This window comes from Rattus norvegicus, chromosome 8, assembly GCF_021556685.1.
Source record: "Rattus norvegicus strain SHRSP/BbbUtx chromosome 8, alternate assembly SHRSP_T2T, whole genome shotgun sequence".
In the NCBI taxonomy this organism is placed as follows: domain Eukaryota; kingdom Metazoa; phylum Chordata; class Mammalia; order Rodentia; family Muridae; genus Rattus; species Rattus norvegicus.
Window position 1 is genome coordinate 52,873,484 of NC_141541.1, and position 20,350 is coordinate 52,893,833.

The 20,350-nt window shown below is 47.0% G+C and overlaps 1 protein-coding gene across 9 annotated transcripts in view; it reads right to left on the reverse strand.

The window, feature by feature from the left end:
* Positions 1 to 19,947, reverse strand: part of Kmt2a (lysine methyltransferase 2A) — a 75,823-nt gene extending 55,876 nt beyond the window's left edge. For 6 of the 9 annotated variants that reach the window (XM_087561881.1, XM_087561879.1, XM_087561880.1 and 3 more), the window contains exon 1: positions 19,487 to 19,930. In XM_087561881.1, coding sequence (XP_087418007.1) covers positions 19,487 to 19,915 — 429 coding nt within the window. In that variant the 5' untranslated portion in view covers positions 19,916 to 19,930. 9 annotated transcript variants of the gene reach the window in all.
* Between the last annotated feature and the right edge of the window lie 403 nt (positions 19,948 to 20,350).

Sequence of the window (20,350 nt, forward strand, 5' to 3'; positions counted from 1 at the left end):
CAGTGGGAAAACAGAAATGGATGAAGAGTACTTCTGAAAATCTCGGTTACGTGAGGAAAGGCCAGTAAGGAACTGGGAAGGGAAGGGACATCATGGGATGCAATTTTTGAGGTCAACTGTGTTTGTTCACCAATAGAGAGCATAACGGAAGAAATAACTGAAAAATCGTAAAAAGCAAGAGGTAATGAGTGGGAAAGGGATGAGGTGGGGGTGGGGCAGGAGCTTTGGGGAGGCAATGACACGGAGGGGCTGTCTTGGGAGGAGAGGAAGGATGAGCATGGACTTGGTTGCAAAAGGTTACAGGCCAGAGCAGAGGCTAGAAAGCCCTCGGAAACACAGGCAGATCACATGTGCATGGGTAACTAACTGCACCACGAGAAACGACATGTTTCTTCAGATTGTCAGGGAGGTTCACAACCACTACGTTTTTAAAAGTTTGGCCCTGGCAGGACACAGTGGCACGTGACTGGAAGAAGCATGCTTGCCTACATATCGAGTTCGAGAACACCCAGCCCTGAAGGAAACACATTATGAAACGGTAACAGGCCGCAGCACAGAACGACAGGAGAAAGCAAACACCAAGTGCAGGAATGAACAGAAGCTGGTCGGCTGGACAGAAGCCTCCCCGGCAGGACAGAGAGGAGAGACAAACACCCATCCACACAAGACAGGAGTGAAAACAAAGGCAAAACTTAAAGGCAGTGAAGAGCACCGTGCCCAGCAATGATGCTCCACAGTGAACTACAGCAGGCAGGAGACTAAGAAAGGAGAGTGGCCGTCAGCCATGACTCAAATGTGACCAGAGGGCATTCACTCAGAAAGTGGCTCCTGAGGGCTGCCAGGCATTGTCTAACCCTGAAGACACACGGGCGCTGCTGCAGTTTGCTTCTCTTTGCTCTGATAAAACAACTCGGGGAAGAAAGAGTTCATTTGGTTTACAGGTTACAGTCCTCCATCAAGAGAAGCTGAGACGGGAACTGAGGCAGAGACCATGGCAGCATGCTTCTCACTGACTTACTCAGTACCTTTCCTATATACAGTCCAAACCCATCCACCTAGGGTAACAGTGCCCACAGTGGTCCAGGCCCTCCAACATCATTTAGCAATTACAGGCCATGCCTACAGGCCAATCTGATGGAGGAACTTCCGCAAATGAGGTTTTCTTTTTCCAGGTTACTAGTTTGTATCATGTTGACAAATACTAACTAGTACTGATGGGAAATGCCCTAGTTTGCTTCCTATTGCTGTAATAAACACCTAAACCAAGTGCAACTTAGACAGGAAAAAGTTTATTTGGCTTACAATGCCCTCCATGAGGGCTAAAGTTCAAATCCTGGACAAACACATATAAGCCCAGTGTGGCAGTATATATCTATAACCTCAGTGGGAGTAGAGACTGGCAGATCCCAGGGGTTTGCTGTCCAGTCAGGCTAGAGAAAAAGCAAACTCTGAGTTCCATACAAGTCCCTGTCTTAAAAAAACCATGGTAGTGGGCTGGAGAGGTAGCTCACAGGTTAAGAGAACTGACTGCTCTTCCAGAGGTCCAAGTTCAATTCCCAGAAGCCACATGGTAGATTACAATCATTTGTAAACAGATCTGATGCTGTGTTTGGTGTGTCTGAAGACAGCGACAGTGTACTCACATACATAAAATAAATAAACAATTCTTAAAAAAACACAACAAACTTTGGTGGAGAATAGTAGAGGAAATACCACAGTTGACCTTTAGCTCCCATAGAGTTGACCTTTAGTCCCCAAAGTTGAACCTTAGCCCCCACACAGTTGACTCCTAGCCCCCACACAGTTGACCCCTAACCCCCACAGTTGACCCCCTAACCCCCACACAGTTGACCCTAGCCCCTACACAGTTGACCCCTAGTATCCACAGTTTACCCTAGCCCCTACAGTTGACCCCCCAGTATCCACAGTTGACCCCTAGCCACCACAGTTGATTCCTAGCTCCCACACAGTTGACCCCAGCCTCCACAATTGACCCTTAGCACCCCCACAGTTGACTCCTAGCCTCCACACAGTTGACTCCTAGCCCCCACAGTTGACCCCCTAGTATCCACAGTTGACCCCTAACCGCCACAGTTGATTCCTAGCCCCCACACAGTTGACTCCTAGCCCCACACAGTTGACTCCTAGCCCCACACAGTTGACCCCTAGTAGCCATAGTTGACCCCCAGTCCCCACATGTACATACAAGCATACATGCACACACATAATACAAATATACAAAAGAAAAAAGTTGTATTAAATATTTTGAGGTTTGTTGTTTTGAGTCAGAATCTCAATATAAAGTCCAGGCAATCCCCCGGTCTCATCTGGCTTTTTTGTTCTGTTGAGGGAAGTCTTACTTTGCAGCCCCAGGCTGACTATGTAGCCCAAGCTGGTCTCAAACTCACAATAATCTTCCTGTCTCAGCCTCCTGAGTGCTGGAATTACAGGTGTGAACCACCAGTAAATAAACTTTTACTGTTTATGCATTGTCTGCTGTTTGTATACTACAAACAGAGCATCTGGCATTCGCTGAGACAAATGTGCTGAATGGGCCTAAATGAGGAAAAGCTAGACACAAAGGCCTTGATGGCACAGATAGATCAACAGGTGCCAAAGTCTAGAGACAAGCAACGAACACAGCATGGCAGCCAGAGGCAGAAAGAATGAGAAGAGGTGAAGAAGAAAAGCACGCTGGGCCAGAGGCCATGTTCCCACCTCTGGCCACAGTTGGAGAATTTCAGTTCATTCTATCCATGCAGACACTGCAGGTTTAATGTGAAGAAGTAACATATTTGATACTGGAATCCATAAATCCATAATTGCTGTGTGAAGATCAAACTCGGGTGAGGGAAGAGTAGCAGTGAGGAGATGAGAAAAGGTGGTCCAGGCGAGAAGACACAAGGATAGTCTGGGGTTTGGGGTATGTTTTGGACGTCGTATAGGGAATTTACTGAGCTTAGGTTCGGGACAAGAACGAAGAAAGTACACCTCTTAAGGAGTTTTAGACCTAAGCAGCTGACTATGTGAAGACTCAACCCAAAACAGAATGAAAATAGCAAAGACTGGGGGAGGGGGGGAGGCCTTCCGGGAGATGCTTGGTGTGCAATCTCTACTGGATTTCAGATGCCTAACTACTTCCTCGCCTGAAGGCCAGGAGCAGTGGCACCTTACAGAGGGTCATGGAGATTATATTTGAAAACAAAGGTGAGGGGTTACAATATAGCCTGGCCCACAATAAACACTCAGTAAATGTTAGCCAAGTTATTATTATTAACTAAATAAAAATGTCAAATATGCACTTGGTTATAAAATTGGGAACTCCACAAAGTAGCCAATATTGAAGACTAAATTTTTTCAAAAGATTTATTTATTTTATGCATATTTTATTTATTATTTTATGTACACACACTGTCACTATTTTCAGACACACCAGAAGAGGGCATCTGATCCCATTACAGACGGTTGTGAGCCACCATGTGGTTGCTGGGAATTGAGCTCAGGACCTCTGGAAGAGCAGTCAGTGCTCTTTACCACTGAGGCATCTCTCCAGTCCTAAATTTTATGCAGTAGTCCTCAGCACACAGAGGAGATGTGGGGAGAGAAGGCAGCACAAGGTGGGCTCCTGGGTGCTTCACAGCCAGCAGACTCAGTGCGGACAGAGCCATGCTGAACACTGAGAATTAGCAGCTGGTGAGTACAGTGTCAGGGTCCAGGGAAAAGTGAAGGGGTGGCTCAAACACTGCGGGCGGAAGGGTTTAATCAGACAAGGACTGAGACTCATCTATTCACAGACCCTGGGGGACCTTGAGGAAGGCTGGGTCTTGGGGATAAAACCCAACTGCAGTCGTTGACGGGGCCTGAGGAAGTGGCAGCTGGGCAGCTACAGCACCTTAGAGAGTTCTGTTGTAAAAGGGACGAAAACATAGGTGGTACCAGGAGGAGGACATGGCAAAGGGTGGTGTCAAAGGAGGGCTGCATTCAGACGGATGGTTTCACACTGCTGTGGGTTGAGAAATTGCCTGTGTGAGCGAGGGGCTGACGAGGAGCAACACTGAGTAGAGGAGAAGAGCCAGATTCCAGTGCTCAAGGGGAAAATGGCTCTACCCAGGAAGGAGGACTTTGTTAGAGAACGTGGAGTATGCGTATTGCCAACTTCCCTTACACTGAAAAGGGAATGCTTTCAAATGCTTTGAGGATAGTTTTTAACTTTCTCTATTTTTATGTCCAGTATAACAGTCAAATAAACTCAGAAACTGTTGTAATCCCAGTAAGTTGGAAGGCTGAAGCAGGAAGACAGGCAGGCCTAGGCAATCCAGGAACTCTGCCTCAGAGTGTGGGGTACATACAGCTAACCATGGAAGCAGGAGGACCAAGAAGAGTTCACTCTCCCGGTGCAGAGGTGCATATCTTCAATCCCAGCACTCAGGAGGCATGGGCTAGGAAGGCCTACACAGAGTTCTGGGCCAGTCGGGGGTTACATGAGACTCTGTCTTTAAAACAAACAAAACAAAACAAAACAAAACAAAACTAACAAACAAAATGCTTCAAAATAAAAAACAAATCAATAATTCAGTAGTTGAGTATTTATCCAACTTGTATAAAACCCTGGGATCCTCAAATCCCCAAGCCATCAGTAAGTGACAAGTGCCAGAGTTTCAGCACTTGACAAGCTCCTCCCCCTTGGAGCTTATTATTGAAGTTCTTTTCTGAAAACTCAGCTTAAAATATAACATGAATGCAAGAACTGAAGTAATTATAGCACTTTGCAAGATACTTTGGGAATTGACAATCTGAAGACTGAAGCTCTTAAAACCCATGTTAACAGAACTGTCCTTGGGAATAATTCCGTTACTTGTTTTCATAATGAGAGTCTTGCTTTCAAAAGAGAGAAGAAAAAAAAAAGAAAGAAAAGAAATGTATATTCTCTGTGATGGCAGGTGCATCCAGGGGACAGTTGGCTGTCTGAATGCACCAGAGGGAGGAATGGACTGAAGCTCTTTTACATACGATCTCTGACTGCTGTTGGAAAAAAAAAAAACATTAACAGGGAAAGGTCACCCAGGATTAAAGGGTGCAAAGACTGTAACACACTGTTCTTCAGTAACAATAGGAGGCCACACTTTCAATATACAGAAAGGAACTCTAGCTTTCAAGCTTTTAATTCAATTCTACCTAGCAACTGTCAGCCCAGAGCCACAAATGCTATACAACCTTAACAGGAGAAGACAGTGCTCTTCAAACCCACTCCACGTCAGCAAGAGCAAGAAGTGAAGATGCCCAAGAGAGGCAAGCAAATGAGCCAGGTGAACTCTAACCATTCTGCTTCAGAAAGAGGAAGTCATAAAATAGCTCGTCTGTCTTTAAAAACAAAACAGTAGGATGCAAGCAGCAGCCAGACGGTCGGCCATTCAGATTCTTGGCTATGGCCCAAATTACTTTACAGAATCATTAAAAACAAGTAATCAAGGCTGAGCATGGGGCACCAGCCTGTAACCCCAGCACCTGGAGGCAGAGGCAAGGGAATCGGGAGTTCAAGGCCATCCTCAGTTACACAGCTAGTTCAAGGCTACGTGAGACCCTATCTCAGGAAAACAAGGAAATTGAGTACAAGTCCAGCCTCCCCAGTTTCCAAGTCTCAACTGGCTTATCCACTTAGTAAAGAAAAAGAAATAAGCCCACGTAACAGGCACATTGCAGAAAATTGTCAAGAATCACAACCACAGGACTTAGTGTTCTCTCTCAGGGAACCAGATCTGTAGGCTGGACTATTAAACAAGCCCTAACTGCATGGTAAGGGGATTTGGCCCCTTACCACCTTGAAGCAGTTACCTTCATTTATGTCCCAATTCAAGTTTAGTTTTTTTTTCGCCCCCTCCCTCCCTCCCTCCTTCCTTCTTTTCTTTTTTCCTTCTGAGATAAAGGTCTTGGGATGTAGTCCTGGCTGGCCTGCTACTCGCTAAGTAGCAATTCTCTTGACTCACCCTCCCCAGTGCTGGGGCTGCAGGCGGAGCTGCTTGGCCCTCAGCTGCATGCTTTCACTGTAAGAGTTCAGTTCTTTCCTGGTTTGTTCTCATCAAGATGCAAAGTCAAGTTTCATCTTTCCTTTTAGGATTATGGGCTACTGAATGACCAATAGCAACTTGGGTATCACTGAGAAAGCCACAACTTCCTTCCCTCTAAAACAAACAGGGCCATCTCACCGCAAAGGCAACGCGAAGAGTAGCATGAACATCCCGTTTAGGAAGGCAACAGGGCTACCAAGGCCTCTATCAGTTCATTACCTTTTAGGACGTAATGGTCAAATAATATAGTTGGAGAACTCATGTTGTACTGATAACTGTATCATATTTGGAAGCTTGCTATGAAGTTCTGAGAAACCCATATTGGATGGCATTTACTACTTTTTTTTTTTTTTTTTTGGTTCTTTTTTTCGGAGCTGGGGACCGAATCCAGGGCCTTGCGCTTCCTAGGCAAGCACTCTACCACTGAGCTAAATCCCCAACCCCCATTTACTACTTTTTAAAGAAAGTCCCTGGTATCTTAAAAATTGCTCTGGTACTGGATGGAGTCTCTCAAGAAGAATGCAATTGGGATGTATTGTGAATTAAAAAAAAAAAGAGTATGAAGGAGGAGGAAGAAGAAAGAAAGGAAGGGAGGGAGGGAGGGAATAGACCAATGGGTATTTCATGCCTTTGATCCTAGTACTTGGGAGGCAGAGGCAGGGAGATCTCTGTGAATACAAGGCCAGTCTGGTCTCAAAAACCAAACCAAACCAAGAACAGAGAAAGTAAGAGGGAATTCCGTGTTTCTGTCTTCTCCCCTCTGCGAGTGCAGACCAGCATGGTTAGCAATTTATAAATGACTTCTGAGTCTGCTCTTCTCTCTAATGGCAGCAACCACACACCCAGGGAGTGGCCTGCCCTTGCTTTGGTGCCGCTCACAGGATTCCTGCTGCTTCTATAAACTGTACAAGCATAACTGGTTGAAGGGACTTGGTGAAACTTACAGAGAAGAAATCAGTAGAAATTTACTTAAAAGAAAAAGGCATAGATACTCAATCCCCAGTACTAAATTAACAAATTCTAACAGTTTAACAGTGCAAGGGAGGCCTGGTGGTGGGAAGACGCCTGGTGTGAGTATGAATTCCGCCCAGAGTTTTAGTAATCTAGATGAATAATCCCAATTCACAGTTCTCAGTCTGACTGTACAGGAAATGTTTCTGTAACCCAACATATCTAAAAAGGTTTCATTCTGAGTGCTGCAAGCCCTCCACATGCTCAAAAGCCAAGGGTCACAAGAAGCAAAGTGATGTTAGACTGGAAGCAACTTGCAAGCATTGCTCCTTATGCAGGGGCTTCTGGAGCAGAAGACAGGCATAACCCCTCCAGGCAATTTCTTCATTCCTGTGTGAGGACCACGTCTACGTACTCCTGGCTCTTTTTGATGTCTAAGATTTGTCTTTTAGCCTCACTTTAAAAAGTTTTTATTCTCCTATAAAACCACTACAAAAACCATTATTCCATAAAGACATTTCTCTGGAAGCTTACTACAAAAATTAATTATCGTCATAAATTGATAATCCAAATCAAATACTCCTTGAAAAGCCAGTGAGGCCCTGGGATCCCTTGAGGAATATTAAAGTATATAAAACCTGATCCATGTCCTCAAGGAGCCATATTTATTGATTCACAGGAAGGGGAGTAGAGAGAGAGGTCACTTTATACATATGTAGGCAGAACTGTATTTTTAAAATCTACCTCCAGAGAGGATTATTTTGATAACCTTTTTCCATCACTATGACAACCATCATTGGCAGCACGTTCTTTTTTCAACACCACCCACCCCCAATCAATTTAAACCTATTTTCTCTTATCCTAGTATCAGTGGAGCTAGTCTTTGAAGAATTGCAATTTATCTCTTAACCCTCCACTTGATTAGCCTTTCCTTACTGACTTCCAATTATGTCATCAGACTTTGAGTCTCCTCACAACCATCTCCAAGGTCTCCTCATTCTTTTACAGCTAAGGAACCTAGAAATGGAAACAACGTTCAAGCAAGGGGATGACCAGTGCCAAATGCTATCTAAATAAAAGATAGCGCCAACTAATCAGAAAACCCAACATCGGGGCTGGGGATTTAGCTCAGTGGTAGAGCGCTTACTTAGGAAGCGCAAGGTCCTGGGTTCGGTCCCCAGCTCCGAAAAAAAGAACAAAAAAAAAAAAAAAAAAAAAGAAAGAAAACCCAACATCACTTCCAAACCCCTGCCTCGGAGTGCCTTTAAAACTAAGTCCTGGATGGGAGGCAGAGGCAGATGGGTCTCTGAACCCTCTCTCAAACAGTAACTAATAACGATTCGTTAGCAAGTCCTGTGATGGTTCGTATGCTTCCCTCTGCCCTACTTGTGTGTATGCACACGTATGTGGGGTGTGCACGCATGCACATATAGAGGACCAGGGGAGGACCCTTCGCTCTGCGCTATCACCTTGCACAGGGTCTCTCACTGTACCTGGCTGGCTGGCCAGTGAGCTCCCAGGATCCACCTGTCCCTGCCCAGCTCAGTACTGGAGTTCCAGGCACATGCAGCCACACCTGGCTCTTACATGGTGCTGAGCACCCAAACTCAGGACCTCACCTCTTACCCATGGAGCAAACGCTCTTACCCATGGAGCTGTCTCCCCAGCCTATTATCATCATTTAAAAAAAAAGTCAGAATCATCTAGTTGCACACATTCTCCTAGTTCAGTAAATCCTGCAAAGTGTTCCTAAAAGTTCAATAAATACTCACTGGTCCACTTCACACAAAAAGTTACCACTGTAAAACAAGCAACGATTTAGAAACCAGCCGAGTCTTGAAAGGTAGTCATAAATTATTGGGGCAAAGAGAGAAGAATTCACCGGTATCTATAATAAAAGGAAACCTGGGCTAAGTAAACTCTTTGAGGGTCAGGTACCCAGTTCTTTAAAAGAAGACACTGAATTTCAACTCAGTAGCAGCATCTGTGAATGTTCCATGAGAGGGCTGCCATCCAGAGGTCTGCGCTGAGCCAGAGTTGAGTAAGTCAGAGACAAGTAAAGAAGTGAAGGTCTTGCAAGTGGCACCAAGGCAGGGCATAAAGACCAGACAGAACACGAACGGTACCCCCTGTGTGATGTACATATATATAGCAAAGAAGCGAGAACGTGTACTAAGCAGATAAGGCATAGACATGCAAGCCAGGTGAACTACAAGGGGCCGAGGACGTAAAAGCGCCTGTTTATGAGATGTCAAAGGCTTTAGAAAATTAGTAACAGAGTCCTATCTCCATCCAAGGAAGACACTGGCCACACTGTGTGCAATGAAAAGGCAGGGTGGCTAATTAGAACACCATAATGGTCCTCAGTAACAGACATAAGCTGGACCCTCAGGACTGAACAGCAGGGCCAGACTGAGGAGACACTACGACCGAATAATGGACAGGACTCCGCAGTGGCTGGGGGTGGGAAGAGAAAGGACTTTCACCCAGTGAGGAGGAGTGGAGAGTGAACTTAGAGGTAGAGACACATCAGGGTTTGAATCTTAGGTCTGCCACCTCCTAGGTACACGACCTAAGGAAAACCATCACCCGGACTGCAAAGCATGGCACGTGTGTGTTAGTGAGCATTTCCTTTTAAAACTTGGGTTCTATTTATTTTGTATGTGCGCGTGAACCTGTGTACATAAGTACAGGTGTGCGCGTACCATGGCATATGTATGAAGAAGGTCAGAAGACAGCCTGAAGAAGTGCACCATGTGCCTTGTAGGAATCAAACTCAGGTCATCAAGTTCAGTGTCTAACACCTTTGATCTACAGAGCCACCTCATTGGCCCCAAACATGTTCTCATTTAAGAGAGGTACTGCCGGGCTGGAAAGATTAAAGATGGCTCAGTGGTTAAGAGCACTTGCTGCTCTTGCAGAGGATCTGAGTCTCTTCCCAGCACCAGCATGTTGCTAACTCCACATACTTCTAACTCCAGTTCCAGGGCACCCCACCCACTCTTTTGGAAGGTACTGCAATGTACCCAGTGACCATACATACATGGAGGCAAAATATTCATACAAATAAAAAACGTTTTTTGATTTATTTTACATATAAGTGTTTTGCCTGTATATATGTACATAAGTACGTATGCATGATCGAGCACCAGGCACATGTCTGATGCCTGACGAAGTTAGAAGAGGGTTCAGGTCCCATGGAACTGGAGTTATGTATAAATGGTTGTGAAGCACCATGTGTATACCTGGAATAGAACCCACATTTTCTACAAGAGCAGTAAGTCTCTAGTCCCAAAGTAAGAATAGTTCTAATAAAAGAGAGAGAAAGTTACTACAGAACTGTATATTTTCTTTTTTGTTTGTTTGTTTCAAGACAGGGTTTCTCTGTGTAGCTCTGGCTGTCCTGGAACTTGCTCTGTACACCAGGCTGGCTTTGAACTCACAGAGACCTGCCTGCCTCTGCCTCCCAAATGCTGGGGTTAAAGGGGTGCCAACACCGTCATCTGGCTTCTACTAATTATTTTAAAACTTTAACTAGATTTTTTACTGTTTGAAGTTATTATTTCTATTTCTCGAAAGCTTCAGTCCCCAGAACTTGTAACTTACAATTCAGCATCAATTCTATAATTAAACTGTTAATTGCACTGATATCTCTAGATCAAACAAGATGGATTCTGTCGATTGAAACTTGAGGATAAGTGTAAATAGTTATCAATTACAGACCAAAGGATCAGACCAGGGAGGCAAAAGAGCAAGAAAGAAAAGAAACCTTTGCTTTTAGTTTTGATTAAGCAACCATCACATGATTACATTAATAAAAAGATGAAGAGCATCAGTCACAGCCAGGCGCGGTGGTGCGCACCTTTAGTTCCAGTACTTAGGAAGCAGAGGCAGACGGAACTCTGTGAGCCAGCCTGGTCTACACAGTGAGTTCCAAGACAGCCAGGGCTACAGAGAGACAAGAAAATTAGTCATAAGGATCAAGGACAGCAACTCCTACGCAGCTGCCTGGGCCCGATGGTTCCACAACTAGAGCCAACCTTCCTTGTTCTCTCTCTCCCTCTCTGGGTCTTATCTCTGATTATGTTTTCCTTGGCTATCAACGAGAACTACTGTTACCAAGATGGGTCGTTGTCCTGTGGTTTGGTTCTACTTAGCTTACAGGTAACCTGAAACCCAAAGTAAAATCAGTAACATTCTGAAGTCAGGACACACAGGGCACTTGTCATGTCAGGGCTGGGGTCGACCACAGCGCTCAAGATAGGTTTGTATGCACGCACGCGCGCGCGCGCGCGCACACACACACACACACACACACATACACCACAGAGTAATAAAACAATCCAGTTATGATGAAAAGATCACAGCCGTCCTGTTGGTTCAATTTCTCATTCTAATAATAACTAGGGCTCCCTATGTGCTAAGCAAAGTGCTAAGTGCTTTGCATGCATGGTCTTAATTAAGTCTCACAATAAACACTCTTATGAAGCATGATTACCTCTGATTTGCAAATGAAGAAGCTTAAGTCACGAAGGAGTTAAACTCTACAAGGTCATTCAGCTAATACAGGGCTAAATTAAGATTTGAACCCAGGCCGTGTAAATCCAGGGCCCTGTTTTATCAGCCCCCTAATCATTGTGCTCTATTATCTCACACTACTGTAGATTAGACTCTGAGATTTGCCATCCCCTTTGTAAAGGCATTTATATATGCACAAATAAAAACCTCCAGTCAGAGAGATTACAAAAGGATTTCCTCATTAACCAAGCTTAAAGAGATGTTATCCTCGAGATTTTACTGCTTATAATTACTGCTTATAATCTAGGGACAGTACTGCGTTTGATCTAAAAATTAGTCTGTTCTGATGCATGGACAAAAGCTAACATCAGGCACCTTATCAATATCTATTGCTCTAGGAGTGAGGTGTTTGTTATGAACGTGTGATTAACTTCTCGAGTTTTTAGAAGCAAGTCCAGAAGCCAGCCCAAAGAAAACATTCCCTCCAAAACCACTCCTCACAATTCATGTTCTCTCCCGTTTGCAGACAGAGCCACGGTTACTCTGCGGCAGTCAAATGAGAACGACACTGCTGTTGCAGTGTGTGGATAGTGAGGGGCAGAGCTCTCGGGCAGTACAGATGTTAGAAAAGGTTCACGGTGCTCCAACATCTCAACAGAACACAAAACCAGAAATGCATGAAAACAGATAAAATATAGAAGAGAAATTCCAACTCTGAAACAAACAGCAGGGAACTAAGCCCCACCCACTGGTACCTCATATGGTCTTGCCGCAGCAAGAATTAGAGGTAATACATCTGGGGAAATCCCTCCGGTCTCTTTGTCAAATAGAAAAACAACTACTCATTTCAATGAAGGGGGAATTTTCATGCGCTGTGCAGAAAACTGCCAACTAACTATTACATTGATACCACTGTTAAACTAAAATCTAATAGGGTGCTATAGTCTAAATTTAAAAAGTTAAACCAAGCCTGGCCTCCAGGAAGCTGAGTACTAACCCTACAGGGGAACTTGTCTCCAAGTCTACAATTGCCAAGTCAGGTCTTTAAAAGCAAACTTTAGGTAATGGCTTCAGCCTCATGGTGGCCTTCCCAGGAGGTGTGTAACCTGACAAGGTAAAAAATTCATTGAAATATTTAGCAGTGGTGGTATGGATTTCTTTGGATAGGTCAAGAAAAGCAACTCATTTCTCTTAAAACATAAAGAACCATTTTATGGGAAGTCATTCATTCTCTCAGTTCTAGTGTCTGAGTCTTTCCTCAGGGCCCTCTGAGAGACCTTATTGAAGGGGAAAATGAAAGGCTAACAAAGGGCCCCCTTTCTCTCCCTATTCCCAGTACCTCATCAACCTCAGCCACAGGGCCAGTAGCATCCACACTGTCATAAATGCCAGCAATTAGAGAATTAGGCCATAAAACCACCCACTCAGGTATAAGGGCACAGGCCTGAAGCTTATTTAAAGCATGCCATAAAAGAGCCTGTGAGTCCTTCTCTCAGGCTTCACCACTAAGAAAGGACAGTAACAGCAACAACAAAATGGCCCTCTCTGCCTACCTTGCAGTGATGTGTGCAGTGAGGTGTTCAGCAATGGGCCCAGGTGAAGGCTTAAGATCCCTTTGTGACTCTCCACAAAGATTTCCCATGTCCTCTAGCGCACCACATGAGATCTGTGAACGGGCGGGCTACACTTTGAGCACCAGTACAGTAGAAACCGAAGCTGAGTTATCTTTTACAGAAATTACTCCATCTTATTCTGAAAACTCTTCTGGAAGTTCAGCTGGTTCCTGACCTCAAGAAATACTGGCACCTACAATTAGCAAGCAATTTTAGTGGAAAAAAAATAGTTCAGGGTCCATAAGCTGGATCACAGCAGGTAAAGGCATTTGTGCCAAATGCGACAAACTGAGTTTGATCCCTGGGCCCCACATGATGAAAGGAATCAAGTTCTACAAGTTATCCTCTGACCTCCTTATAAATGCTAAAACATGTATACTCGTACATTCGTATGGGCTCTCGCGTGCATATCCAATAAATATAATTTTTAAAAAGCTAGTTCTGGCTCGGTGGCTTAGTTGGTTAAAGCGCCTGTCTAGTAAAAAAGCTAACCCCAATACCAAAGCTATTTTATTCAATCTGTTTCCAAAACCTGGTACAATTTGGGGTCAATCAATAATTTCATTTTATTATTTAACTTTACAACCTAGCAGCCCACAAAAATCAAAGGTCTCTGATTTAATCCATGATCAAACTTAATTTCTCAGGTTTCATGAGCCGATCTTGATGAGGCAGACCGGAGCCAGCACTTTATGCCAGTCTTTAGCATCCACTTCCTACTTGTGCCTAGAGGGTTAAGAATCTGGTTGAAATGTAGGTGCATCGTGCCAGACTCATTAGTAATTTTTCTGTCTTAATCCCAGGAAATAAGAGTCCATCACAGCAATCCTCAGGGAGGCTCCTACTACTACAGTGACAGCCACAAAGCTCCCCCTTCCCCAAAACCCAGGCCACCAGGCTCTCTCCACCTTGGTAGAAGAATGGAGACAAGATATTCACAAAAGGCCCGATTGAAGGCCTTCAGTTAAGTGCTAGAAGGGAGGTGAAGCTCTGTGCCAGCAGTAGAGGAATGTGGGCAGGCACAAAGAGATCTTAATTAGGAGACCTACAATTAAAACACAGTGAGTCTCCAAAAGAGACAGAGGAGTTGCAGTCTGTCACGCCTCCGAGCAGGCGAGAGCACTGCTGCCACCCCCTCTAGCCACAGAGTAAGGGAGGCAACTGGCTGTCACGGGCTGCACAGCTGCTCGCTGGAAGGACAGCTCCAAGGTGAGCAGAGATGAGAAATGTGGCCCAAATGGGAGCATTTTCTCCTAACTTCAAATCAGAAGGGAGCTCACTATTGTGAACCATTTCCTCCAGGAACATGTGCCTTGAGATGCTTAATTGGGAAAGAAGGGTGGAGACATAGTACACTGCTGGGGGAGGAGGCAGAGAGAGAGAGAGAGACAGAGAGAGAGAGAGAGAGAGAGAGAGAGAGCGCACTAGCTTAAGACGGAATTCTTAATATCCACTTCAGAACTTTCTAACAACTAACTCAAAGGAGATATTATTGTTCTGGATTTATAGATGAGCTGGAGTCCTTTTTTCATTTAAAAGCTTATACACGTAAAAATGTATATACCATCCAGACCGAAAATAGTTTCCGTTTAGGAAAGAAAATTCAGCCATGAAAACAAATCCAGCCAAACAAGGAGATAACACCGGGGTTCTACAGGTACTCAGCATTTTATTTCAGAGCTGATCTCCAAGTCAGACACAGTGGTGTCTGTCGTCCGAGTAACTTCAGAGGCAAAGGCAGGACCGCTTGAGCCTAGAGTTCAAGGTCACCATGAGCAACATAGCTCAGCCTAACACGATGACTCTCCATGTCTGTTGTCAATGTCAGCAAAACACATTTCCATACACTGAGAACTTTCTCCTAATAATAATGATTGTGAGATGGGCGAGTGTGCAGTCTGATACTAAAAGGCACCAAAGAGTCTCACTTACTCTGGTTCTTGAAATAAACTCAGAATAAGAAATTCTGGTCAGGGTGTGGGGATGCATGCCTGTGATGTCAGTTGGGGGACTCCAAGGCAGGAAGATTGACACATCCAAGACTAGTCTGGTCTTTGAAGGGCATTCCACAACAACCAAGGACTACAGGGCAAGAATGGGACTTGATGATGATGACGACGACCACAAGAAAGAAGAGGAAGAGGACAAAGAACAAGAACAAGAAGAAGGGGAGTAATATAATGGAATAGAAAGAGTTGTGAGCAGAAAATGGAACAGAAAGAGTTGAGTACAATAAATTTATAGATCAGAAGTTTAAGGTAAAAGTGGACTTCCCAGTTGGACATGGTGGCACAACGCCTTTGATCCAAGCACTCAGGAAATGCCGAATGTCAGATCTCCACAAACTCAAGGCCAGTCTAGTCTACACTGTAAGACCCTAACTCAGAAACAAACAAATAAGACATAAGAACTGTTAAGTGTGTCCTAACAGACAGTGGTTGGGTGGCAGGGGCTGGAGTGAGTAAGAAAAAAAAAATCACAGACCCTCCCCAATTGCCTTCCAGCTAGAACTACCCTCTTTTCTAAGTCCAATCTAAAAGCCCGCCCCAGACCACAGGGATGTCACTGAGACTTTGAATGAATACAAATATGCACCAATGTTGTAATTCAGTCTTAATATCACATATAATTAAAGTGTGCAGCGTTGGGATCAAGAGAAAACCGCCGTTAACGTGAGGAGAGGTGATAGGAAAGGCACATGAAATCAATGAGGATTGCTGGCTGCTAAAAGATTTCTGAAGCGTTATGTCAAGGTAGCACAGACTCTAGTCAACAGAAGATGCTGCCTGGCTGTGTTTATTCAGATGGACCTGAGACAGCTGCTGCTGACACCTTGAAGATCATGGAAAGGAAGCACAGGACTCAGACCTCGTGATATCCTACAGGTAAGGCTTCAGGTCCACTTCCTAACACACCCAGGACACCAAACATCTATGTATTTTGGGAAAAACAAACAAACAAACAAACAAACAAACAAACAAAACCAAAAAAACACTCATCATAACAGAATGGAGTCCCAAGGACTCACATATTGTTGTTACCAGAGGGATTTCTATCCAAGGAGAGCAAAGAGCCAATGGCAACGGAGGATAGGTCTCCTGTGGACAACGCGGTTCCTACAGGGGGATCTGGAAGTGCCATCACACGGCTTTAGAACCTCGCTTTGATTACGTGCAACTCCAAGTCATCATTCACATAGAGTAAACCGCAATTCAAAGAGGTCAGAATCCATCTGGGTCCCTTAACCATTTCAAGAGGCCAGAGGAGACTTCCTAAGAAGCATGAATAAGTTCTAAGAGGCAACCTTTAGGATCCTGTAAGCGTATCGGCCTGCAGAAAGCCCCGTGGAACTCTATCGCCGATGTGTAAGACTATGTCACGGAATGCTCGGCTTCTCTGCTGAAAGCCACCCTGGTTCACCATGAATAACACGTAACTCTCAGCCCGTGCTAGACAGCCTCAAGCTACCATCTAGAAAGCTTACCAACAGCTCATTCAAGCCCAGGTCGGGAGAAAAATAGTAGCACTGGAATCTGACGCAAGGAGTCAATCACTCTCCTCACAAGGCACGAGTTTTAAAGAGAACACCTCCCTGTTATACTCCATCTCATTGGCAGTAGCTGGAACTCCTCAACGAGCTTTACACCACAATTACCAGTAAGGCGAAATAAAGAGCTAGCTCACAGCCCTCTCATGACACGGACAGGTAAGACACTGCTGGTACCTGACTAAAACTTTACTGATATTTGGTCAAAGACCACAGATAGATAGAATCCCACACATTAGGTCCCTGAATCCAGGTGTCTCTCTGTCTGTCTCTCTCTCTCTCTAATCAGTCTCTGGAAAAGTTAATGACTGGAAGCCGCTGACTTTGCTTTTGAATATGTGATGAGAACATTTAGAAGTTGAACACATGGTCCTTCGATACAAGATGCACAAGCATGCCAAGCGACAGAACGCGCCGGCTCAGGGATCCCCTTAAAGCAGACCAACTTCCCCTAATAGACTTTCTTATTTTACTCAAGCGTACACAGGACTAGAATTCTACATATAACCAGTCTAGTCTCAATTCCGAAAATAGGCAGCTGAATGATATGTCAATGTAAGGTGGTGTTTGGTTTTGCTGCTGTACCTTAAAAAAAGACAAAAATCGACTCACAGGTAAGCACCAACTCCATGCAAGTAACCTGAACTTCGGCTCAGCTTTTTTGTCATATATGAGGCCTTGGGTTCTCCAACTACCTGGGATCTGTGTCCTTAGCTCAAAGAATACAGAATTGGCCTTTCAAAATAGTAATAATAATAATAATAATCTACGGCAACCAATTACTCACAAACAACCCTGTTTACTGAAGCTGCCTTCTGAAGGCTGGGAAAAGGGGGTGGAGACAGAGCAAGGGAGGCAGGGAAAGAGGATGCTGCAGCTACATAGCAAGGAACACGCCCCCATCATGTCCTCCTTGCTGTCAGAGGCGGTTGTTGTCAGCCTCCTGAGCCCGCTGCCTTAGAAACAATTTTTAAAAGGAGGCTGGAAAACTAAAAACTTGGGGAAGGGGGGGGAGACCAGCTCCTTGAAAGGAGAGGCAGGGAGCCCTAGGATCTCCTCCCTCCAGAAGCCTTTGGTAAATCTAAAGGGGTGCGGGACATAATGCGCCACAAGGGGTTTGCCCAGGATATTTTGTGTGCCCCAACGGCAGTGCACGCAGGAAACGGCTGGTTGCTATCTTTCCCTTTCTGTTTCAATCAACAGCACTCCAGAGCAGCAAACCCCTGCACTACTCCCCCCACCCCCTTCACTTCAGCCCCTGGCAGCTGCTCTTCCTCCCCCTAGAATCCCCCAGCACATTCTCTCCCCCTCCTTCCCCTGCGATTCAAACTGCCCTTTCTGCATCCAATGGAAAACAAATGCGCATCGCCACTGACTGAACCTGAACTCAACTTCCTTCCCAGGGCAACTTTCCTTTTCACTGAAAAAGGCAGAATACCGCTTATCAAAGCATCCCGGTTCTCAACTGTTCACCTCACCCACGTCGAGTCTCCCACAAGGAATCGCAGATAACCTTACCTCCTCCTTCTAAAGACTAACTTGGCTTCATAATCTTCCTCTTTCTCCCAACCCAAAGCAGTAACAACTGCCGCCACCACACTAAGGTAAAACTGTCCTTTTTTATCTACGCTCATCCCAACCCGGCTTTCCTCCACCCCCTTCCAAGACCCAGGATTGGCCTAGGAAAAGGTGGATCAATAATGAAATGACTAGAAAAAAAAAGAGAAGGGCGGGAGGGAGCCAGGGCCAGAGGCTGCAAGCTCTCAGGCGCAGTGGGTGGGGTAAGAGAGCAGCTGCTTCCCTTGGGAGGATGCAGTCCTAGTTCCCCCACAAACATCACCCCTCACCGGGGCCCCCTTTCTCAAGAGCTGGAGGGAAACTCTGCTCCTCTCAAGGAGAATGCTAGAAAGTAGCTCTGCTCCAAGCCTAGGGGGACACTGGGTCATTTTCCCTCTAACACACCTCTGGTCCTTCGTCTAAAGGAGGGAAAGGGGTGGAGTTGGAGGTAAATCCCTGACACCAGCAGCCTAGGAAACGCAGTCCTGGAAGATGGGGAAAGAGACTAACGCGGGGGAAGAGCGCTGTTATCTTCACAGGAGAGATGAGAACAGACAAGGTAGAGAGGAAAGGTTTCCCCGAGGGGGAGGGCGGAACGAGGAGGCCCGGTGTGCAGAAGGTGGGAGTGGGATGGTAGTAGAGGTGAGACAAGGGGGAGTGACTGGCAAGGTGAAGACCTGGCTGGGGATGGAGGGAGGGTTGGTCAGGTTTTCCGAAGCAAGGTGCAGGAAGGGACCTGGATTTCCCACGGACCAGGATAAGAACGTGGCCCGGGATGAAGCCACCACCCGAGAGATGTCCAAGGGGAAGACTGCCCTAGGAGTAACACATCTGCCCAGGGAAGGAGGCGGAGATGTGGCGGGATCAGGTCTCTGGCAGAGGGAGGGAGGAATCTGGCTCGGATGAGGTAATCTGTGAAAGGGAGGAGGGGTTCAGTCCCGGGATGGGAAACCCCCGCAAGGGGGTCTGTGCCAAGGGATTTGGGGAAGGGTCCAGGGGAAGAAGGCGGGACAGAGGCTAAACCCCCTTAACCAGAAGGGTCTGAACCTTCGGGTAAGGGCGCCTGGGGGTCTGCAGCCCATAAGGGGGGGTCCTAAGATGGGAGGGCCATTTGCCCCGCGTTAGGGACCCCAGGATGTTTCCAGAATTGGGATGCTCCTGAAACCTGCATGGGGGAGGGGAGGGGTTCCTCAGAGGGTCGAGACCCCGGACCTGGGGGTTCCTCGCCCCCTTACCTCTCCGCTGCCGCCTCCCCCGCCGCTCTCCCCAAACACTGCCCGGAACCGGCGCAGGTTGGTGCCGATGGCGGCCGAGACCTGCAGCGCCGCGTCGAAGCCCGGGCCCACCCGGAGCAGGGCCGGCCCTGAGGAGGCTGAGGACGATGACGAAGACGAAGACGAGGCGGACGACGAAGAGGCTGCTGAGGCGGCGGCCGCTCCCCCTGGAACCCCAGCCCCGCTGCTTCCCGCCGCCGCCGCCGCCGCCACCGCCGGGGGGGAGGGGGGCGCCCCGGGGCCGCCACCGCCGGCCGGGGGCCCGGGGGGAAGCAGCAAGGCCGGGACGCGTTGCCGCGGGGCGCCCCCTAGGCCCCGGCGCCCCCCGCCGCCGCCGCCCCCGGTGGTCCCGGGTCGGGCGGGGAAGCGCCACCGACAGCTGTGCGCCATGTTCGCCCCGTAAGTGAAGCAGCGAGAGGGAGAGGCGACAACACAGGGGGGCGGGGAGGCGGAGGGGGGGGAGCGGCGGGCCCCGGAACCTGCCTAACCCGCCTGGCGCCGCCCCGCTGCCCGTACCCCGCGGCCTGCTATGCCGAGCGCCGGGTGGCGCTCGCCTGCCCTGCAATCTGCATATGGGCTCCTGGCCTCCGCCTCCGCCGCCCGGAGGCCACTGCTCTATGCCGAGCCCCGGGCCGGGCTCCTCCCGCCCGGCAACCTGGATAAGTGCATGCCCCGCCCTCCGGGAGCGGCAGCGCCAGGGAAGATGAGGGGGGGAAGGAAGCCCTGGAGCCCGGAGCGGAGGCGGGTTCCGGGGAGAGGGGGGAGGGGGCGAGGGCAGCAGGAGGATGGAGGCGGAGGGAGCGGGTGGCCCGCAGCCGAGAGAGC